The sequence below is a fragment of the Carassius carassius genome, chromosome 10 (genome assembly GCF_963082965.1).
Source record: "Carassius carassius chromosome 10, fCarCar2.1, whole genome shotgun sequence".
NCBI classification, from domain to species: Eukaryota; Metazoa; Chordata; class Actinopteri; order Cypriniformes; family Cyprinidae; genus Carassius; species Carassius carassius.
Window position 1 is genome coordinate 19668835 of NC_081764.1, and position 22501 is coordinate 19691335.

A 22501-nucleotide genomic window follows, 5' to 3' on the forward strand; every position below is an offset into this window, starting at 1 on the left:
TTGGTTATGTAAACTTTTGAGTTAACAAATAAATCCTTAGACATTTGTTTGCCGAACTTTCTCCTGCCTCTTTTGTTACTATTTGAGAGCCAGTAGTAACAGGATCCAGTGCCCCTTGTTACGCGAGGAGCTAAATCACCAATGATTATATATCGCTGACAGCTTTGTATTTGAATGCACCCCTCATCTGGGCCATGCCCAATCTCAGGCTGCGCATGCTGAGACAAACCACTCTTACTACGAGAGTTCATATCTTGCTCTGCTTTGTTCGCAGCTCCCTTCTTCAATGATGATGTCCCCACCCCTCCCCTCATCTCCTATGAGTGGATCTGAGAGATTGTGTGCAGATTTTTGATCTGCTGGAGAGTTAACACATAAAAATAATAAAAATAATCAAAACTCCTTTTCTGACAAGCGATTTGATATTTTTTGGCGGATTAAAAATCTGAATGCTGTCACTAATTATTATTATCCTGACAGCTTCAAATTGGATGTGTCTGGGCCATGCCCACGCTGCCCTTGGTCTCAGACACCTGAATCGATTATGCTGAAACAGATCCTCTCGCAAATATGCTAAGGGTCTGGTGCTTTTCTCTGGTGCATGGAAAAGGGTCTTTCCCAACCCTCTACATTGCGAGTAAATCACTCGCATATGCAACTAAATCTTCACTCTGGCAACTAAATGTCTAATATTAGCCAATGGTTAATAAATTCTCAGATTTTACTCACCAGTGTGTGAGTTGAAGGCTAAGTATAAGTTTAGCGCACATATATTTTCACTCGCCGAACTCTCTGACTAAGCGCTTCAGAGTTCTTTCTCGTCAGATCTGTGATATTTCTCAGTTCATCTCAATGGACGCGCAGTGCACCTGTGTTTGACATACCTTGAGCTCTAGTGTTAAGGCACACGACTCGCCATCGCTTTCTCTCACACACGCAAAGTGAGGGAGAGAGAGCGAGCGAGCCTTACATACATGCAGAATTGATGCGCTACATTTACGCGCTAAACAATATTCTTGTATTTAATAGTTGTATTTTTTGTGTAAAAATAACGTAGTTCCTTAGTAGTGGGCGGAACTAATACACAAATGGCAATCTCATTGGCTGGTGCTCACCTACTGAGCAAATCAGTTTGACCGAACGCAGACAACCTGATAAATATTTATGAATCCATTACTGTCCTTATTAGGAAATTCTTAGTATTTTTATTGTTGTTATCATCTTATCAGTATTATTGTTACTTTTTTCTTTTATTTTACAGAAACCTAGTCCAGTCCTAAATCCAGTTAAAATGTATATGGATTCATACATGGTTACCAAGTTTTAATTATAATTAGTAAAGTTCTATCATTAAATAATACTTGATTATCCAGATATCATATTATAATGCTTGACTGACAGTTAAGAGTGTACTTTCAGGTCTTTAAAAAGCTGTGCCATTTTAAAAACATATACAGTATATATATATATATATATATATATATATATATATACAGTTTCAATCAAAATTACTCAACCCCTCAGAGACTGCAGTACTGTCAGGGATCCGGCAAGCCCTGGCCCCACCAATTACCAACACTCTCAATCACCTGACTATTAACCAGCCACACCTGCCACGTATCACGGAACCAATCAAGAGCACTATAAATACACTCACCCGCACCTCAGTCCCCCGTCAAGCCTCTAACAGGAACGATCCTCGCAAAGTTGTCTCCCAGCGCCTCCAAGTCAGATGTAACGTATACTCACCTCAGTGTTATGCTAACCTGTGTTCTTGTTCTGCTGTTCCCAGTACTGTGAATCACCATGCAATGCCATGTGATTCTATGGTCGCAGTATTCTCCCACGATCATTCTGAGTGGATACTGTCTTTGATTTTTGAGAAGGAAGCGAAGATAAGTGAGCGATCTATAACTGTGGCTGTGACATCTGATATCCAAACTCTCGCACCTGTGTGATTTCCCCATTCCACAAGCAATACTGCCTGCACTGGAACAACGGAACTTCGCTGTGCAACAAGCACCTAAGAAACACCATTCTGAATTCACCTTTACCTCTGTGTCCCGAGTCCTACCTTACAAGTACTTTACAAATACAAGCTTTTCTGAAGATCCAGGATAAAATAAAAATTGCATATATAACAGTTCACTGGCATATTAAAAGTGATATTGTCAATATATAATGTAATATTTTTGAGTTATAAGATTTTTTAATAATACTGCTATGTGATAATTATTCAACTCCTATTCAACATTGCTGTTTTTAAATCCCTTATTTCCATGGTGGGGAATAAAACAGTCTCAAAACACAATTAAGCCTTTAGAAACTCTATTAAAAACAGAATTAGCTTGAGCTTTTACACATACAGTTAGCCCATGCATGTGTTGAAGTTTAATAGCAAACATTTCAACAGATATCTCACAAAAGCTAAAGAGAATAAATATTGTATTACTTTAGTAAGGCTATATGAAGATTTCCAAGACATTCAAAGTTCCTAGAGACACAGCTCTCACCATTATTCCTTAGCTTAAAGTGTGTTTTACCAGAAAACCTTTGAGGGTGTTGAAGAAAAAGCACAATATCATAAAATGTTTAATCAGAGCAACTAAGAAAAACCTGTAATGTACAGCCAAAGACTTGCAAGATGACCCGATGAAAGGAGGAAAACCATTTCAATGCAGCGTGTAAGAAGAACACTAGACAAGTATGGCCTTCATGTTGAGACATCTTGCAGAATACCACTCTTGATCAAGAAGAACAAAAGGCCAACTTGAACTTGATAAAATTCATTTGTGTACACCTGTGGAGCTCTGGAGGAATGGTGTATGGTTTATGGAATGGTAAACTTGGAGGTGGATCAGTCCTGTTATGCCTAGATGTTCAGGTCACACCATCAGAAGTCTATCCTATCAGTCATGCCCGTTGAAGTCACTCCTGTAATGTTCATAGAAAATGTTCCTGTCAAGTCCCCCAGAGATCACTCCTGTCTTGTTCACAGATGTTCCTGTCAGCCGTGTGTTCAAAGATCCCTCCTGGTTTCATGTCCAGTCCATGGAGGTTATACCAGATTCACCCAAATGGTCTCTGCCAGTCATGTTCTTGGAGACCATACCTGTCTGTTAAGTCACACCTTTAGAGGTTGTCCCTACCTACTTTTTCTGTCTGGCCATACAAACTGTTCCTGCCTGTCCTGTCACTCCTACAGAGGTCGTTCCTGCCAGTTGGGTCACGGCCATAGAAGGAATTCCTACCTGTCAAGCTATGGCTATATAAAATGTTCCTGTCTGTCCTGATTTGTCCTCGGAGGTAGTCCTTGTCAGTTGGGTCATGGCCATAGAGATTGTTATCTTGTTGAGTCCTCAAGTGTTGTTCTAACCGGTCACATCTTGTTCCTGCCTGACCTGTCAGGCCTACAGAGGTTGTTCCTGCCAGTTGGGTTATGGCCTTAGACTGTTTCTGCCTGTCAAGCAGAGGTGGGTAGTAACGAGTTACATTTACTTCGTTACATTTACTTGAGTAATTTTTTGGGGTAACTAATACTTTTCGGAGTATATTTAAAGATGGGTAATTTATACTCTTACTTGAGTAAATTTTTGGGGAAAAATCTGTACTTTTACTTCGTTACTGTGGGCGACGCTCCTCTTGTTACTTTATCTTAATGCAATAAATGTTATAAATGCTTCAGTTTATTCCAAACGCGCCGTCTACTTTTCTCTGGACAATGAGCGATGCCCATTCGCGAATGATTCATTCTTTTGAGTCAATTCTGTTCAAAGGCTTGATCAAACCAATTGGCAAACGAGTGAATTGGTTCATGAATCAGTTTGAATGAGTCGTTCAGTTCCCTGCCGCACGCGCTGAGCGTCTGAAGTGGTTCACTCGGAGTTGTAACGTTTAACAACAGAAAGAGCGTTGAAAACGTGGCTGGAACTGCACTGAATTGAAAGCAAATCTGCAAAGGCTATTATATGCTAGCGATGGAGATCCTTATTAGATGAACACCGCGTGTGCTGTGTACTGTTTAACAGGTAATAACTTGGGCTACATTTGATTACAGTACACGATACCACTGTGACATTAGTTTGTTGTACGTGTGTGGCTTATAACAGAGGGGAGTCAAGTTGAATGCAGCTTCCAAAAGACAAAAAATAGCCGATTAAGATTTTATTAATTTTAATACAATCACGCCTGTGCGAGTAGGCTACGTTCAGCAAGTCATATCATCAGCTGCTAAATTCAGATCTGTGATCACTTGCTGGCGCTGAGCCAGAGATATATGTGTTTTACAGCACTGCGCATTATAACAAATCACACATGATTCTTTTGAGCTTATTAAAGCATTGGCCAATCACAGGCGTTCAGATGAGTCATCGTTAAAATGCCGGTGCTTCCTTCACTCGCTCGCTGACTGGAGACCTCTTTCTGGCGAATTCTCTCATCAGAAACAACAAAGTGCAGATGTGTGTACGAATCTTTAATTAAGATATTGATTTCAGTGTTAACAGTTTCAGTGATTTTAATGGGAGTTTCTGAGAGTGATTGAAATCTAGACTGTCAGTGAAAATGATCTTTAATAATGTAATGTTTATAAATAATGTTTAAAGCGCTATATAAATAAAGGTGACTTGACTTGACTTGACCAGGAAGTTTTAGAGCACTTCATGCTTCCTGCTGCTTACCAACTTTATGGAGATGGAAGAGGAAGGTGCGATATGCCAGACCCAAGAATGCAGAAGAGTTGAAGGCCACTATCAGAGCAAACTGGGCTCTCATAACACCTGAGCAGTGCCACAGACTGATCGACTCCATGCCACGCTGCATTGCTGCAGTAATTCAGGCAAAAGAAGCCCCACCTAAGTATTGAGTGCTGTACATGCTCATACTTTTCATTTTCAAACGTTTTAGTTGGCCAAGATTTCTAAAAATCCTTTCTTTGTATTGGTCTTAAGCTATATTCCAATTTTCTGAGATACTGAATTTGGGATTTTCCTTAGTTGTCAATTATAATGATCAAAATTAAAAGGAATAAACATTTGAAATATATCAGTCTGTGTGTAATGAATGAATATAATATACAAGTTTCACTTTTTGAATGGAATTAGTGAAATAAATCAACATTTTGATGACATTCTAATTATATGACCAGCACCTGTACTAATGTGTGATTTCTAGACCTGGGAAAGTCAGGTAAAATAATTAAATCTTGAGCATTTTTTATACTATATTTTTATTCTATATTTTTACTTTTATAGTTATGCCAAGTTCTAATAGACTTTGTCAGGTACAAACTAATTAAAAGTATTTAAGTAAAACTACAAAAATAATTTTCCTCAGTACTTATCCAGTAAATCATGAACAACTGGAGAAGTCATGTGGCTTTGGAGTGAAAAAGACAAGAATCAAAATCTGTTGGGAATTACTTCCTGCCACAACTCCATCAGTGCCTTCAGGTTATCAGCCACATGAATCTCAGAAGTACTGGTGGGGCAGGGGTTACTAATGTCAGTGTAAACTTAAAGGGGTCATATGATGCGATTTATATTTTTCCTTTCTCTTTTGGAGAGCTCTTGGTGCATAAAGAAGATCTGCAAAGTTGCAAAGACTAAAGTCTCCAATCCAAAGAGATATTCTTTATAAAAGTTAAGAGTCAACCACACCTACCTGAACACAACATGCCACCACCATGTTGTGATGCTGTGTGTTTCATTGTGAAAGCAAAACGACTTTGTTTGGCCTTCCAAAATAGGACGATATGCCCTTTGTCATGCCTATAGCTGATCCTTGCTGGTTGCTGAGGAAATAAATCAACTTTGCGTTGTGGATCGCCAGATCGACTTTCACCGTGGATGAAGCAGAATCCAGCCTGGGGTCGTAACGTGATTGCTGAAAGCCCACCGGCCGCTCCTTCGACATATCCACTGTGCTCACTCAACACCACCAGCAGTCAAAGAGAGTCTGGCGCTTGTGACTCACAGCCTGTAAGCAAGTTTTTTTCATACTTAAAGAATTTGCCACTGATGCTTCAAATGCGAGTTTTGAGCAGTGTAGAATAGTGCTTGTTGTTTCTCCGATCACAATTGCAGACATGGTTCTGTTTATGTGGCTCGATACACAACGCAATGTGTAAAAAGTCATTAGAATCAGTAATTATTTCCCCACAGGATGCAACAAATGCCTCAGTTGTAATGGGCTTTATTGTTTTTGTCTCATCCATACAGCAATGACTGGTGAGTTTTCCTCAAGTCCACTATCACCTCCTTTGTTAGGTCTGTGTTTAGGGTAAGATTTCTGTCCTCACATCATGTCACAAAACTGGCCACCTCCCTCCACTTACAGTTTGTTTAGTAGTCCATGAATACAGATAATGCATCAATGTCAATTTTCATGATCACTTTAGCATAACTGATGTAGTCATGAAGATGTCAGGGATCTAGAAGGAGGACCCAATTGCAGTGTGAGATAACAAGGGTTTATTGACAAAACAGACTGGTACAAAAGGTTAATGATGTGCACAAGAGATACCACAACAGTAACACAGTAAACAGAAACAGCTAGGGAAGGCCACTAGGACAGCTTCAGAAAACAACTGGCAGAATACTTTGGCAACAGAGGGGGCGGCAAGACCAGGCTAATGGAGAAGACCACACAAGGCACCATAGAGCAGAGTTCAGACACTTGTAGACAGCTGACTCTGAAGTAGACAAAGTGCCAGGCAGGTAGAACCAGGGCAGGACACATGGGAACAGGTCAGGAACTCAAGACTAGACAGGACAAAGCTCCACACAAACACAAATTAAACCCAAGACAAGGGAAAATATAAACCAATAAACTAAAAAGTAAAGCAACAAAATAAGAAATAAACTATTACCAATTTAACCAACTTAGAATATCAAACAAAACCAAGAATCAGGACTAGAAAAAACTAAATTAACTATTACAAATAGGAGCAAAAATTTGAAGAATTTGGGGTGAAAAAAATGTGGGGTGAAAGTCAGCATCATAAGTGGTTAGCACTGGGCTTGGAGAGACTGTACAGGAACATCTTCAGTGGTCATGACAGGGAGAGTAGTACTCCACAGGTGAAACATGACTAGCTGGAACACACTCTGAGGGACTCGTTAGAAGCAGCAGATAGCTGGTCTGATATGATCTCAGTGAGTGCAATTTCTAGCAGGAACAACCTCCATGGCCTTAACAAGACAAACAGGAACAATCTTCAAGGACGGGACAAAACAGACAGGATAGCATCTTCAGGTGGCTAACAACTAGTAGGAACATCCTTAGTGGGACTCGTCAGAAGCAGCAGGTAGCTGAGCTGGTATTATCTCAGTGACTGTACCTTGACTAGCAGAACCAACCACCGTGGGCTTGACAAGACTAACAGGAACAATCTTCAAGGATAGAACAAAATGGACAGGATAGCCTCTTCAGGTGGCTTACAACTAGTAGGGACATCCTCTAAGGGACTCGTCAGAAGCAGCAGATAGCTGGTCTGGGATGATCTCAGTGGGCACAACTTCTAGCAGGAACAACCTCCGTGGGCTTAACAAGACAAACAGGAAAATATCTCTATGGCCATGACCCAAGTGGCAAGGACAACCTCAGAGGACATAACGACCTACAGGAACATTTTACATGACCATAACTTGACAGCAGAGGTGGGTAGAGTACCCAAAAACTGTACTCAAGTAAAAGTACTTCTAGAAATATTTACTCAAGTAAAAGTAAAAGTACTAGTCTTGAATAGTTACTTGAGTAAGAGTAAAAGAGTATCGGATAAAAAATCTACTCAAGTAGTTAGTTACTAGTTACTTTGGGTCATATATACTGAGCCTATTTTTATTCAGATATGTAGATAAAATGTATGTAATGTATGTGTGCGTGTATAAATGTATATATTTCATCAGTCTTTACTCCAATTTATGTAATTTATTATAAAACCCTGTCTGTTTACTTAAGTAACAGATATAGGTGTCATGCCATAACATATTTTTAATACGACTGACTTTATATTAAATGTGAATTTAACATTGAAAGTTAATGTGATATAAATATTGCTACTAATCTTTCATTGTTCAGAAAGAGAGCAAATAACATTTACATTATTAAAGATCATTTTCACTGACAGTCTAGATTTCAATCACTCTCAGAAACTCCCATTAAAATCACTGAAACTGTTAACACTGTGAAATCAATATCTTAATTAAAGATTCGTACACACATCTGCACTTTGTTGTTTCTGATGAGAGAATTCGCCAGAAAGAGGTCTCCAGTCAGTGAGCGAGTGAAGGAAGCACCACAACGCTTTAAACAAAATACATTGCGTCAAAGCAACTGAACAACATTCATTAGGAAAACAGTGTGTCAATAATGCAAAATGATAGTTAAAGGCAGTTCATCATTGAATTCAGTGATGTCATCTCTGTTCAGTTAAATAGTGTCTGTGCATTTATTTGCAATCAAGTCAACGATATCGCTGTAGATGAAGTGACTCAAACTAAGCAAGCCAGAGGTGACAGCGGCAAGGAACCGAAACTCCATCGGTGACAGAATGGAGAAAAAAACCTTGAGAGAAACCAGGCTCAGTTGGGGGGCCAGTTCTCCTCTGACCAGACGAAAACCGTAGTTCAATTCCAGGCTGCAGCAAAGTCAGATTGTGCAGAAGAATCATCTGTTTCCTGTGGTCTTGTCCTGGTGGTCCTCTGAGACAAGGTCTTTACAGGGGATCTGTATCTGGGGCTCTAGTTGTCCTGGTCTCGGCTGTCTTTCAGGGCAGTAGAGGTCCTTTCTAGGTGCTGATCCACCATCTGGTCTGGATACGTACTGGATCTGGGTGACTGCAGTAACCCTCTGATCTGGATACAGACTGGATCTGGTGGCTACGGTGACCTCGGAATAAGAGAGAAACATACAAATATTAGCGTAGATGCCATTCTTCTAATGATGTAGCAAGTACATAGGGTGTTATGGGAAGTGTTTCCGGTTCCGGTTAACCTAATTAATGCAGCCTAAAAATCGGATTTGGATATTAAAAGTATATTAGTATGTTATGTGTAAGCCAGGTTAAAGAGATGGGTCTTTAATCTAGATTTAAACTGCAAGAGTGTGTCTGCCTCCCGAACAATGTTAGGTAGGTTATTCCAGAGTTTAGGCGCCAAATAGGAAAAGGATCTGCCGCCCGCAGTGTATTTTGATATTGTAGGTATTATCAAATTGCCTGAGTTTTGAGAACGTAGCGGATGTAGAGGATTATAATGTAAAAGGAGCTCATTCAAATACTGAGGTGCAAAACCATTCAGGGCTTTATAAGTAATAAGCAATATTTTAAAATCTATACAATGTTTGATAGGGAGCCAGTCCAATGTTGACAGGACCGGGCTAATATGGTCATACTTCCTGGTTCTAGTAAGAACTCTTGCTGCTGCATTTTGGACTAGCTGTAGTTTGTTTACTAAGCGTGCAGAACAACCACCCAATACAGCATTACAATAATCTAACCTTGAGGTCATAAATGCATGGATTAACATTTCTGCATTTGACATTGAGAGCATAGGCCGTAATTTAGATATATTTTTTAGATGGAAAAATGCCGTTTTACAAATGCTAGAAACGTGGCTTTCTAAGGAAAGATTGCGATCAAATAGCACACCTTGGTTCCTAACTGATGACGAAGAATTGACAGAGCAACCATCAAGTCTTAGACAGTGTTCTAGGTTATTACAAGCAGAGTTTTTAGGTCCTATATTAGTACCTCTGCTTTTTCAGAATTTAGCAGTAAGAAATTACTTGTCATCCAGTTTTTTATATCGACTATGCATTTCAATTAGTTTTTCAAATTGGTGTGTTTCATCCGGCCTCGAAGAAATATAGAGCTGAGTATCATCAGCATAACAGTGAAAGCTAACACCATGTTTCCTGATGATATCTCCCAAGGGTAACATATAAAGCTTGAAGAGTAGCGGCCCTAGTACTGAGCCTTGAGGTACTCCATACTGCACTTGTGATTGATATGATACATCTTCATTCACTGCTACGAACTGATGGCGGTCATATAAGTACGATTTAAACCATGCTAATGCACTTCCATTGATGCCAACAAAGTGTTCAAGTCTATGCAAAAGAATGTAGTGGTCAATTGTGTCAAACCCAGCACTAAGATCCAATAAAACTAATAGAGAGATACACCCATGATCAGATGATAAGGGCAGATCATTTGTAACTCTAAGGAGAGAAGTCTCAGTACTATGATACGGTCTAAATCCTGACTGGAAATCCTCACATATACAATTTTTCTCTTTTGGTATACAGCTGTGTTGACCTTGGACCTCAGAAAACACAGTGGACCAACACCAACAGATGACATGGCACCGCAAACCATCACTGAATGTGGAAACTTAACACAGGACCTCAAGCAACGTGGATTGTGTGCCTTTCCTCTCTCCCTCCAGATTCTGGGACCCTGATATCCAAAGTAAATGCTAAATTTACTTTCATCAGAGAACATAACTTTGGAACACTCAGCAGCAGTCCAGTCCTTTGCTGTCTGTTGTTCAAGAGTGGCTTGACACAAGGAGTGTGACAGCTGAAACCCATGTCTTGCATATGTCTGTGCAAAGTGGCAAAGTGGTCCAGCTGCAGTCCACTCTTTGTGAATCTTCCCCACATTTTTGTATGGATTTTGTTTCACAATCCTCTCCAGGGTGCGGTTATCCCTATTGCTTGTTCACTTTTTTCTACCACATCTTTTCCTTCCCTTCGCCTCTCTATTAATGTGCTTGGACACATAACTCTGTGAACAGCCAGCCTCTTTTGCAATGACCTTTTGTGTCTTGCCCTCCTTGTGCAAGGTGTCAATGGTCGTCTTTTGGACAACTGTCAAATCAGCAGTCTTCCCTATGATTGTGTAGCCTACAGAACTAGACAGAGAGACAATTTAAAGGCTTTGCCGATGTTTTGAGTTAATTAGCTGATTAGAGTGTGGCACCAGGTGTCTTCAATATTGGACCTTTTCACAATATTCAAATTTTCTTAGATTCTGAATTTTGGATTTTCCTTAGTTGTCAGTTATAAATATCAAAATTAAAAGAAATAAACATTTGAAATATATCAGTCTTTGTGTAATGAATGAATGAATGAATATAATATAATATACACGTTTCACTTTTTGAATGGAATTGGTGAAATAAATCAACTTGATGATGATATTCTAATTATATGACAAGCACTTGTAATTAGGACTTCTTCATATTCAAATGGCACCCCCAACCTGGTTCTTCAAAGAAAAGAGAACAAAACAAAACAAAACAAAACAAAACAAAACAGCTGTTGTTTGAGAATCTGGTAAAGAACTACTGATTTAAAGTATATTTTATACAGCACATATTAAAACACTTTACCTCTCTATTTTCTCTCAAGAATAAAGACATTTGGCAAAAATAATGCAAACGCCTTATGAAAAATCAGGGGACTGTTGGAATGCTGATCCTGCTGTGTTTATTTAGTTGATCTAGTCTTTTGACGCTAAGATGTCAGACACAAGTTGTTATGATGAAACCAGCTGCTGGACATACAAAATACAATGAAACAACATGGAAAATAAAAACAAGAGCATAGGGATCAACACCAGAGAGGGCTAACAAGAGCACTCAACGTAGAAGGCTGAAGGTAGATGGAAGTGATTAGAAGCCCAGGGGAGTAAGAGAGAAAACTGATGAGGCACAACACTATTTAGTAAAAAGATAATTACTCCGTGGGTTTCTGTATAGAAGTTTACAATTCCCAAATGTCAAACCCCTGAAGATTTGTCATAATTTGCCTTCAAAATTCTTGCCATGAATGAATTCTTTACTAAATCCAAAGCCCAAATGTAACTTTGCAGCTGTGAGAGTACATTCTCATGACCTTGTGCAGGAAATGAAAAAACAAAACAAAAACTAAAACAAATAGAGGCCATAAACCATCAGTCTCCTGTGTTAATTTGAAGTGCCCTATAAAAAAATGCTTTATTTACTGAACATTAATCACAAAGATATTTAGCAAGAAAAACACACATTATTTATTTTATATTATTATTTATTTTAACCTGATTTAGCATGTCACCAAACGGCTTTAGTTATGTCTGGGTTCCTTTCAGTAGATCCTTTTGTGCATCCCTGCTTTGAGACTCAATTTTACATTTTGCTTTTGTAAATGCTGTTGATTGAAGAAAATTATAAACATACCTTTATATTTGTATTTATATCAAGATAAAGAGATCAAGATCAAAGTAACTTTAACAAAAGAAAAAGCTGAAAAAAAAGAAAAAGCTTTTAAACGTTATAGATCACACATTATGAGATTCATGTGTAGATTCTGAATACATGGCAAATAATCCTCCACTGCAAATATATGACATCACTCTCAAGTTTTTTCATAGCTTGCTTATTATTGGTGGTGCTCTTAACCCCTACAAAGTCTGTTAAATATGTCATACGGATTGTCTTTTTGAGGGGAAACATATACACATATAGAAAGTACTCCTGATTAAAATTCTAATGTCTGGCTAGACATGTTTCAGTTTTGCTATGAACAAAACTGGATTTGGTGCTTCAACAGTCTAATCTGATTTGATACAGTTTGGTGCATTTGTTTGTTGTATAATTTAATTATTTTCAGCCCAAACAGACATCCTTTAGATTGGCCTTTTTCACAAAAGCAAACATTCACAATGCCACTAAACTGTAGGCATCATTCATTCTTAATGAATTATCACTTTTATTTATGTTAACAGTAAAACAATTTGTCATTTTTAATCTATTTATGTTTCAGTTTTATACAACATTCACAAATGTCAGTTGTTTAAGACTTTCAGTTTTGCTTTCAAAATGAGACTGCCTAGCCATTACAAAGCCATGGCATGAAAACATACAGTAACGGATTGATCCTGTCATGATGCATGGTACCTTCTCACTTTCCCCTGCTGTCTGTGTTGTCCTGTCATGTTTGCTAAATGATGTTCTGCGCAATCATCGCTGATATCGTGGCGGGGGTGTGCAGATCACAAGCTGATTCTCCCCCACCTGTCACTCCTTCCCCAACTCCCTTATACGTCTCTGCCTTTCTGTCCATCATCGTGAGTAGTTCGTTTTGTCCTTGCTTGTGTTTTGTGTATTTATGCAAGCATCAGCGTCTGACCCTCTGTTCTCCTGTGCTTAAGGACTCATAGTAAGGAGATCCGCCTGCTCGAGTAGAGTATGCTGGCTAGCTCTGGTATCTCTGCTCACCTGAGAAGCATGTAACTATTGTTTGTTAATTTGAGTTTTGATGGCGAGACTAAAGACTCTCCTTTTCCACTACTCTGCATCTGAGTCTTCTATCTATCCTAGACCCTGACAGACCTGTACAGTGCTGCTGAACCATACACTGACTGAACAATCAATTTTTTTATGCTGTTAGCTCAGTCATTAAAAAAGCTAAAGATCTTGTATAGCTATAAGATAATCTAAGAAAATGCATGGCTTTGTTTGTATGACATCCAATTATATTGACTCTAGTATGACACAATTTATAAGCATTGTCCTAATATAAATTAAGTTTAGTTTCTTTCCACCACAGTGCACTGCAGACACACAAAAAAGAAGTTAAGCCTGTATTACAGGCCAAAATAGGCAACACGGTTATGAAATAATGTGCAATACAGTTAATCTGCGTCACAGGTTACAATCATCTGTCATTTTTAAAACCAGAAAATCTTGATCTGTGTGCTAAGGATATTTTGGGCACAATGCACTTTTAGTACACAATGCTATGAAGAAATCAGTCAAAAGGTAAAATAAGTTAGGTCTTCTGAGATAAGATGGAGTTTGTAGTTTACATCAATTGGTGAAGTAAGGAGAAAAGGATAATATAGCAACTGTTATACAAGTTAAAGTCCTGTTATAGCTATGTAAATATTTTATTTCAACAGTATAAACTTTTCTTATTTTTAAGTGTATATTTAACCTCAGAACGATCTCAAATAAAAAGACCTGTTAAAGTCTTTTGTGGTGGCTGCACTTTACAATTAAATTAGGCCTATTAAAATCTTAATTCAAGTGATGAAGGACTTTGAAAGTCTGAAAGTAATCAGTGTTGAGTAATACTGTAAGGTTAACCCAACCTGGTTTAAATATTTCAAAATGATTAACAGATGAAAACATTTGTTAGAAGTTTAGAAATGTAGGCTAATCAAAAAGTAATCAAATGTAATCAGCTGCATTACTTTAATAAAGTAATTGAAATAGTTACACTATTTATTACGTTGTAAATAGGGAAACGTGTAATCTGAAACCTATTACACTTGTATAGTAACCTTCCCAACACTGCCTAACTAGGGGGTCGGGATTCGGCACAACACCAGTGGCAGGTTTCCAGACGGCTTCTGTTTGCACACTTCAGGTGTAAGCAGCAGATCCTCAAGTACCGCATCTGCATTGAGCTTTATTTATTTATAGCCAGTTAGCTAGCTAGTCTAATTACATACCTATACATTTCATTTCAATTTTGTGCATACAGTGGAAAATTAACCTACTTAAACTTAATTAGCCTATTTCAATTTTTGGTGAGTAAACATAAAGCACTAATGTAACTGAAATTAAAACAACATCACAAAAGCTTACATTTATTTTAAAGAAAATAAAGTAAAATTTAAATAAGCAGTTTCCTCAAGCAAAAATGTTCCCTGATGTCAGTGTTGCCAGTTAAGATGTTCTAAAAAGGTTATTTAAAAATATTGCATAAATTTCACAGGCTAATCCATAATCATCGTTTAGTCATATATAGCTCGTTTTTTCTACTCCTCTTCTTTGTGTCGCTTCCTGCCTTGTGCCCCTGATTTCTTTTTAGAAACAGGCCCGGAGTGCCCATTTTCAGCCCTGGAGTTCCATGCCTTAGACCGCACCTTTTTTTTTTTTTTTTGTACTGGCCTATTCAGTACCACCTTTGTGCTTTCTATTATCCATTTTCTTTGATCTGTTATTTTTTGTTCGCATCTCTCCAACAACTGAGTTTTTTGTTGTTGTTGTTATTTTATTTTTGTTGTCAGGTGAGTCAAAAGATAATCACATCGTCATTAGGGTTGCCAATTAAATCCAGAAATGGAAAATAAGGAACAATTGTGATTCTTTATTCTTTTATTCTTTAAGAAAATAGTGTTTATTCTTGTATTCTTCAAAAAAATAAGGGACAGACTAAAGGAAGCTCCAAATATTTGTACTGTATCCTAATGAAGCCTGTCTGCATGCAGGTAAAAAGTTCTCAGACATAATCACAATTGTCTTGCTTAACCTATGTATGTACAGCTATTCTAAAAATAACTTTAATGTCATACAAAAAAAAAAAAAAGAAAAAAAAAAAAGGTCATCGGTCTTATATTTTAAGAGCACATAAATGTCAAAACTATTTTAACTGCGTGGGCCATGCATAGTTAATACGTTATGACGCAGAAAGTGTTTAAATTGGTATAACATTATGCTACATGATGTCAAATCTTATGAGTTTTCGTTTATGTCTCTTTTATTTTATTCTAACATTATATTAATCAGCTCGATGATCGATCAGTACTAAAATCATGATAACTGTCAGAAATTATTTGCTTAGGAGCTCCCCCCCACCCCCCCACCCCCCCAATTCATTTTGCGCCCTGGCAATTGCCTATGTCGCCTTTGCCACGGGCCGGCCTGTTTAGTTTTATAGACAGTATGGGCTATATGTTGTGTTTTTGAGGAAACAGCGCCAGTTTTTTAATTAAAACACGTCAGCACCAATGGGTGTGGCTAAAAAAAAAATTCCCCTTTAGAGTGAAAGTGAAAGGAGCCTGTCCTTCATAATTCGTTCGGTTGTGTTCCCGTCGGATTGTCCATTTGAAGAACGTTGACAAAGTAAGTTTTCTCTGCTGTTTTGGTCTGAATCTGATTGTGTCATAATTTAATATTTGTTAGCGTGAACTATCTAGAGTTTGTTTAAACTAATATAAACATACCGCTTAGAATAAAAGACAGTGGCATTAAGATTTTGGCATATTAATGGGACGTGTAACATTATCTCTCTCTTATGCTTATTTGTCGTGAGCAATGGCTTTTAACTTATGTGATATAGGCTAGATTCTATTAATGCGTTTCATACACGGAACTATTCACACATAAAACCTTTCTGGGCGCATGCGTTGTCATGAGAACAATAATTCTAACGCTAAAATATAGATGGTTTCATCGGGCGCACGCGCCTGGACCTAAGTTAACTTCCGGTCTGTGTTGTGTATATCGGTCTGCCTAGCGGTGCCGTCTACAAACGCAGTTAAAGTCAAGGTGATGAGTAGACTGAAGTTGGGCTCAGGTGGTTGTGCCGCGGGATGTGTTCCGTACATTTATATGTTTAAATATCAAAACGAGGCACAGGTGTTTTTATATCGCTGTATTTCTGAAGGAAGACTTGCGTGTTATATGCCTGATAAAGCAGTGTGTGAGCGTACCAGCTCTGCTTTGTTTACAGCTGTTACTGGGGAAACCTCTATTTCTCGCGCTTTATGTCTATGCTTTAAAACATCTCCTGCTGGCAAAGAATGAATTAGCATTTTCATTAAGTCCTCCTGATCCACGCAGCAAACATATTTTGTTTGTTATCAAAAAATATCTACTCTAGAGGGACTTGGCTGTTGTTATTGATTCTATTTGGAAGTCTGCTGGAAGTTAAGTTAGGTCCGCAAAAGCGCGCATGCGCAGTAACATTTGTTTATGTTGTTACCGTTGAAACAGTCTATATCAAGTTGGGTTAACACGGCCTCTGGAGGTTTTTCTTTTTTTCATTTAGTGGTATACAATTAATACTTTGTTAAACAGCAAATTTAAGATATTAGAAAATGGAACAAAATGTTAATAGTTATATTATATTATAGTTTATGGGGAATGACCAATTCTTTTGATGGGTTGTCTTAATTTAATGTCGATATAGTTGTAAATTCACAAAGAAACATGTATAGATACTTGATGATTTAGCAAAAACTATTGCAATGTCACATTTTCTTTACTTCCTGAAATTACTATCAGCATTAAGAATATAGCCTATCTTTCTGTTTATCTTTAAACTCTTTCAGATGTAATCGATTACTTATGCTTATCAGTGGCCATGGTTACTTGCACATAGTTTTCTGATTAAGAACCATAATTACCTTTTTTATTTTTATTTTTTATGAAATATCATTGTACACATTGCTTATTGAAACCCAGTCCAAACGTTTACAATACAGTAGGAATGAACAGATGGGTTCGATCTCAACATGCACCATCATTTTCTTTTCCTTTTTTTTTTCTTTTTTTTTTAATTGTCAAGTCTCTTTTTGACTTCTCCTTTCAGAGTAAACATGTATTCAGTGAAGATTATGTTTGTGGTTTCTCTCTTCATCCCTGCTGTGAGGTCCAGCAAAGGTACACTGTTTACTACACAGATTAATTGCATTTGCTGTTTTTCAGTGATAAAATTAATTTTAGGGTTTATGGAATGTATCCACATTACTAGAGATTATCACTATTTGATGTGCTTAAAGCAGTTTATGTTCCAGGGTCAGTACAATAAGTTAATTATTTTCTGTGGTTAATCAACAGCATGCCACATTCTGTCAGCAGAAATTTACTTGTATAAAGCCATGACCATTCCTTTAGTTATAGATATGTTAACCACATTAAATTTGTTCTGCTTCCTCTGAAGTACCACAATCCAAATTTTATGTTTGTAATCCTGTGTTCTTTAGATTTGTGGAAACTGGAATGCCTGCCTACAGTTGGAATTCTTGCTGAGACCACAGTTATCAGATGCTATTTCAAAGACATAAAAGATATTGAGATAGTTGCAGTCTATTTAACAAAAGTTGGAGAGGATAAGCCATTATTTAGCCAAGAAGAATCAAAAAGATCGGGAGATAAACGCTTTAAACTTCTTGAAAACTCAACAATGCGTCCATCTCTGCAAATCTCTGAAACAATGTTTTCTGATGAGGGTGAATATCACTACCATGTTACAACGGACAGTGGTTTTAAAGACATTAAACTTTCCATCAGTGTCACAGGTGAGTTTTAAATTTCTTTAGTCTTATTACTAAAAATACACACAAGCACACTGCCCTGCTTACAAGAGTCTTAGTACTTATCATTGTTTTGCTCTTTCTCAATAAAGCGAGGTACAAGAATCCTGTCACAAGCACATGGCCTGAAAAGGTAATGGATAGAGGACCTGTCAGCCTTTACTGCAATGCTACCGACGGCTACCCAGCAGGCACCATTAATTGGTTTGACCGATCTGGAACCAATTGGACCTCGAATTCAGTGCTGACAAAAGACCCCAAAGTCATCAGCGGTGTAAAATCTGTGGCTTTGTCTAGCAAACTGACTCTCAAGTCTATCGCCTTGGACCTAGCACCATTTAAATGCATCGTCTTTAATAGTAAATATGTACAAGATGGATTAAAAACATTGGATATCACACCTGTTTTAGGTAATTAAGTTTAATTTTCTTATCTATGAGTGCTTATTCAACCTTCTACATTGCGAGTAAATCACTCGCATATGCAACTAAATCTTCACTCTGTCGACTAAATTATGTCTAATATTAGCCAATGGCTAATAAATTCTCAGACTTTACTCGCCAGTGTGTGAGTTGGAGGCTAAGTATAACTTTAGCACTCGCAGAACACTCTCTAACTGAGCGCATCAACTGACCTGTGATATTTTTCAGTTCATCTGAATGGATGCAAAAGCGCACCTATTTGACTTACCGTAAACTCTAGTGTGGAGGCACATACCCTGCCGTCACTTTCTCTCACACACACGCAGAGAGAGAGAGAGACAGAGACAGAGAGAGAATTGACGCGCTACATGTAAACGATATTCTTTGTTGTATTTTCTTATCAAAATAACAGCGTTCCTTTGGAATTCCTCAGCGTGTAAGAACTGCCGGGTTTTCCGCTAGTGGGTGGAGCTACTGCTCAATAGACAATCTCATTGGCTGGTGCTCACCTATTGTCGTCCCTGTTTTGATTTCAGCAAATCAGTTCGAGCGAACGCACACAACCTGATTCATATTCATGAATCCACCAGCTCATTAATCCTTAGTGGTTATTATACTGTTCTTATTAGTATAATTCGTATCATTATTATCTTATAAGTTTTTTCCCAATTTTTTTCCCAATATATATATCTCAGTCTGGCGAGTAAACTAAAAAATGTACTAGCCAATGGCGATTCAATTGCCAAGGTGTCCATAGAGGGTTGTTATTTTACATAGCAAGCAGGTTGTGCAACAGAGATGGTTTGCTGAACAAATCTGCTAATATGTATAGACATATGTCAACTTAAAGAGTTGACAGTAGCACCATTTAAGGAGTGTTTATATAATCATATTTCACTGCGTGAAAATATGCATTCTCAAAAAGAAAGTTTTGAGACAAAGAACAATTGAGATTTGAAAAATATTATATTGTTTTGCTGGTATCATTAGAGTCTATATTTTTCTTAGCAATACAATTTACAGGAGTGCAATAATGTACTGCCACTGCTACACGATAGTCTACTAGATATATTTCAGTGGGTCAGCAGATTTCTAAAAAGGCTTATTGTATTGAATATAATCTTTTAGTTCATTATATATTTTTAGAACACTGTCATGGAGAATCTGTGCTCATGTGAATTGAATGCATTTTGTTTCTCCAGATGAAACAAACATGGTTTCTTCAGGATCTAAGACAAAAAGCATTGTCGCTGGTGTGATAGTCATTGGATCGCTTACTGTTGGCCTGCTGTTTGCTCTGTTGTTTTTCAGAAAAAGAAATCATACTCGTGAGTATGCCTTTAATACTCATTCTAAGGGTAACAAATTAACTTCTGTTTGCTCTTATTTTATGTTACATATACATTTGAGTATTTATGTCTTCAGCTGGGATTTCTGTGAAACACAGGCTTTTCACTTATTTGTTTTCAAAGGGGAAATGTGGCAATGCTTAAAGTTAGAAAGAACATGCCTCAGCAGATCTTGTATCAGGAAGTTCATGTATTACTGAAAAACAGATAGCATAGACTTAGTTCCTTATCATGATCTGCTAAATCTACTTAGACATAACATGACTGTCCCGACTTGCTTCTTTTTCTATAACTGAAACTGCAGTGAGCTAGCTTTTGTGAAGTGTTGCTTTCACTTCTCTTTAGTTCTTAAAGACTATTTAACAGTATAGGTTTTACAGCAGTAATATCATGTAACTTTGCACTGAATTTATTTACAGATAGACGACCTTCTGCTAATCCTATTCTAAGTATGTTAAATTTGTGTAATTATTTCTTAACCCTGGGTTTAGTTAAACATCTTCTATATAAGACCTCTTTGTTTCTGTTTCAACTAGGCCTTTTAGTTGCACATTGGAATAGTTCCTCCATAGTGATCATCTGTTTCACTTTCCCACTTTTCTTTTTTTAATCTGAGTTAAAAATCTATGTAGATATATCTGAAAGCAGATTTGGTGGAAAAGTACAGAAAATGGCTCATTCTAATACACAGCGCTCTCACTCTCTGTCGGCTGCTCCCATGAGGGAATATCACAGTGTAATATCTGCATGGTTTGTTTGGCACAGGTTTTAATTCTTCTTTCTGGTGCAACCCTCTCATTTTTGGTGGTTAGTGGGATAAGCTTCTGCAGTCCCAGTGACTGCAATCAGATACTACTGTTTATACTGCACTAATATATTTATAAGTTCTTATTAGTGAGTAATGCATGAAATGTTATTTTTAAATAGGTTATGAACAAGGAAACGATGATGATCCGGAAAAATAGTAATATCAGGTAGGAGATCATTTTTGCATTTTGGCAAAGATCAAAACAATACGACACATGGTTTTTTACTTAATGGTTAACAGTTTGTTTATTTGTTTTAGCCTGTAAGTTTAGTTATATGATTGAAATTTGCACTTTATATATATATATATTTTTTTTTTTTGTATTTTTTATTTTTTTTAGTCCTGAGAATTGAAGCTTCTAATATCAGGAGAGGAAATTGAAACAATAAAGCCTGATTTTCATACTGAGGTCAGCGCAGCCGCCATTTGACTGAAACAAAAGTGAAGGCATAAGGAAAATGGCAGCTGTTTGTTATATGTGGGCAAGTAATGACTGTAAGATTACAAACAAGACTTAACAATCTGTAAACTTCTCTATACATTTAAAATTAATTGTGGCTTTAGAGATCATATACACTAATACTTGTCAAATTAATGACTACATCAATATAAACAAGAGTTTTAAAAAGGTTTTTGGAGGTTTTCTGAACATTTGAGGAATTATTTTGCAAATGCTTTCTTAAGCCTGGTCAGAAATCATTATTCATGATTATTTTACAAATTTCATAAAATGACAGTTGTAGTTTTAAGAAATAGTTTACAATATCGAAATATAAATATAGTTTTGTAAAAAGTGTTTTATATCTTTCTAGGGTTTTTTTCCATCACTACTGACACTTTTGGGTTTTACTGTCACAATTCACTGAGGGTTTTGTGGTAATATTGTTCTGTAATGCATCTTAGTAACAATATTCAGGCTTATTAGGTAAGTGTTTTACAAATGAACATGAATTAAATTAAAAACATTTATTCTCAGTTTTATGAATCAAACATTAATGTAAAAAATGTTATACACTTTTTTTTGTAATTGTGTTTATACTGCTACCATTGTATCACTGGTCACTTACACTTCACCTCAATGATAGTAACTTTCAAATAAGTCTCACATTTAGCATTAATTTTCAGATTCTGATCATTTAAAAGTGAAGTGAATGATGCTTGACTTGTAATGTGGTGATTTTTCAGTGAGTACAGCAACTGTAGAGAGATGTTTAATCTAAGCACTATGTATACAAATGTATTTTGCTTTTAACCATACTGCAATAAAAGAAAAAATACATTTAGTCTTCTTGCTCTCTTTAAATTGTCACTTTACAGCCGATGGGTATCTGGTATCTTTTTCAATAACCTTTATAAATAATAATAATAATAATAATAATAATAATAATAATAAAAACAGTGATAAAGTGGGGTATCTTCCATGAGACCATTTTTGATGTTCTAGTCTTACAGTTACTAACTGACCTAGTTTCTTTTTAGACTTAGAGTTTTTGTAACAGTTATTTGGTAACACTTTACAATAAGGCCTCATTTGTTAACCATAATTAATGCATTATCTAACATGAACTAACAATAAGAAATGCACGTTTACATTCTTAAATGTATTTATTAATTTTTTTTTTCATTTTTTTTATTTATTGTGCATTTACTTCATTTATAGAGCTGGGTAGATTACTTGAAAAATTCACAAGTTTAATGAAAAGGTAGTAATTATGTCATAAATTAAAATAAATAATTTAAAATAACAACAAAATAAAATACTTAAATTAAAAAATGTATTAAAAAATAAATAATATGTTTACCCTGCATGTCATGTGATGTGACCATTAAC

The 22501-nt window shown here is 36.8% G+C and overlaps 1 protein-coding gene and 1 long non-coding RNA gene across 3 annotated transcripts in view; one reads left to right on the forward strand and one right to left on the reverse strand.

The window, feature by feature from the left end:
• Nucleotides 1-22501, reverse strand: part of LOC132151317 (uncharacterized) — a 66599-nt gene that overhangs the window by 12600 nt on the left and 31498 nt on the right. The gene's annotated exons all lie outside the window — the stretch shown is intronic.
• LOC132151942 (uncharacterized) lies at nt 15797-21904 on the forward strand. 2 transcript variants are annotated; one of them, XM_059560505.1, is made up of 8 exons: nt 15797-15896; nt 17368-17438; nt 17762-18076; nt 18184-18501; nt 19716-19841; nt 20282-20311; nt 20790-20836; nt 21011-21904. In XM_059560505.1, exons 2-7 carry the CDS (start codon nt 17375-17377, stop codon nt 20825-20827), a joined length of 891 nt encoding a protein of 296 aa, XP_059416488.1. In that variant the 5' UTR covers nt 15797-15896; nt 17368-17374; the 3' UTR covers nt 20828-20836; nt 21011-21904. The 2 variants fall into 2 exon arrangements, with proteins under 2 accessions (XP_059416488.1, XP_059416489.1); XM_059560506.1 differs by lacking the exon at nt 20282-20311.

What these genes read in the sequence shown, in the direction of transcription:
- LOC132151942 (XM_059560505.1), top strand. Translation starts at nt 17,375, where the DNA reads ATGTATTCAGTGAAGATTATGTTTGTGGTTTCTCTCTTCATCCCTGCT. An exon ending in TGCTGTGAGGTCCAGCAAAG is followed by an intron (nt 17,439 to 17,761) that starts GTACACTGTTTA and finishes TGTGTTCTTTAG; the next exon opens with ATTTGTGGAAACTGGAATGC. An exon ending in ACTTTCCATCAGTGTCACAG is followed by an intron (nt 18,077 to 18,183) that starts GTGAGTTTTAAA and finishes TTCTCAATAAAG; the next exon opens with CGAGGTACAAGAATCCTGTC.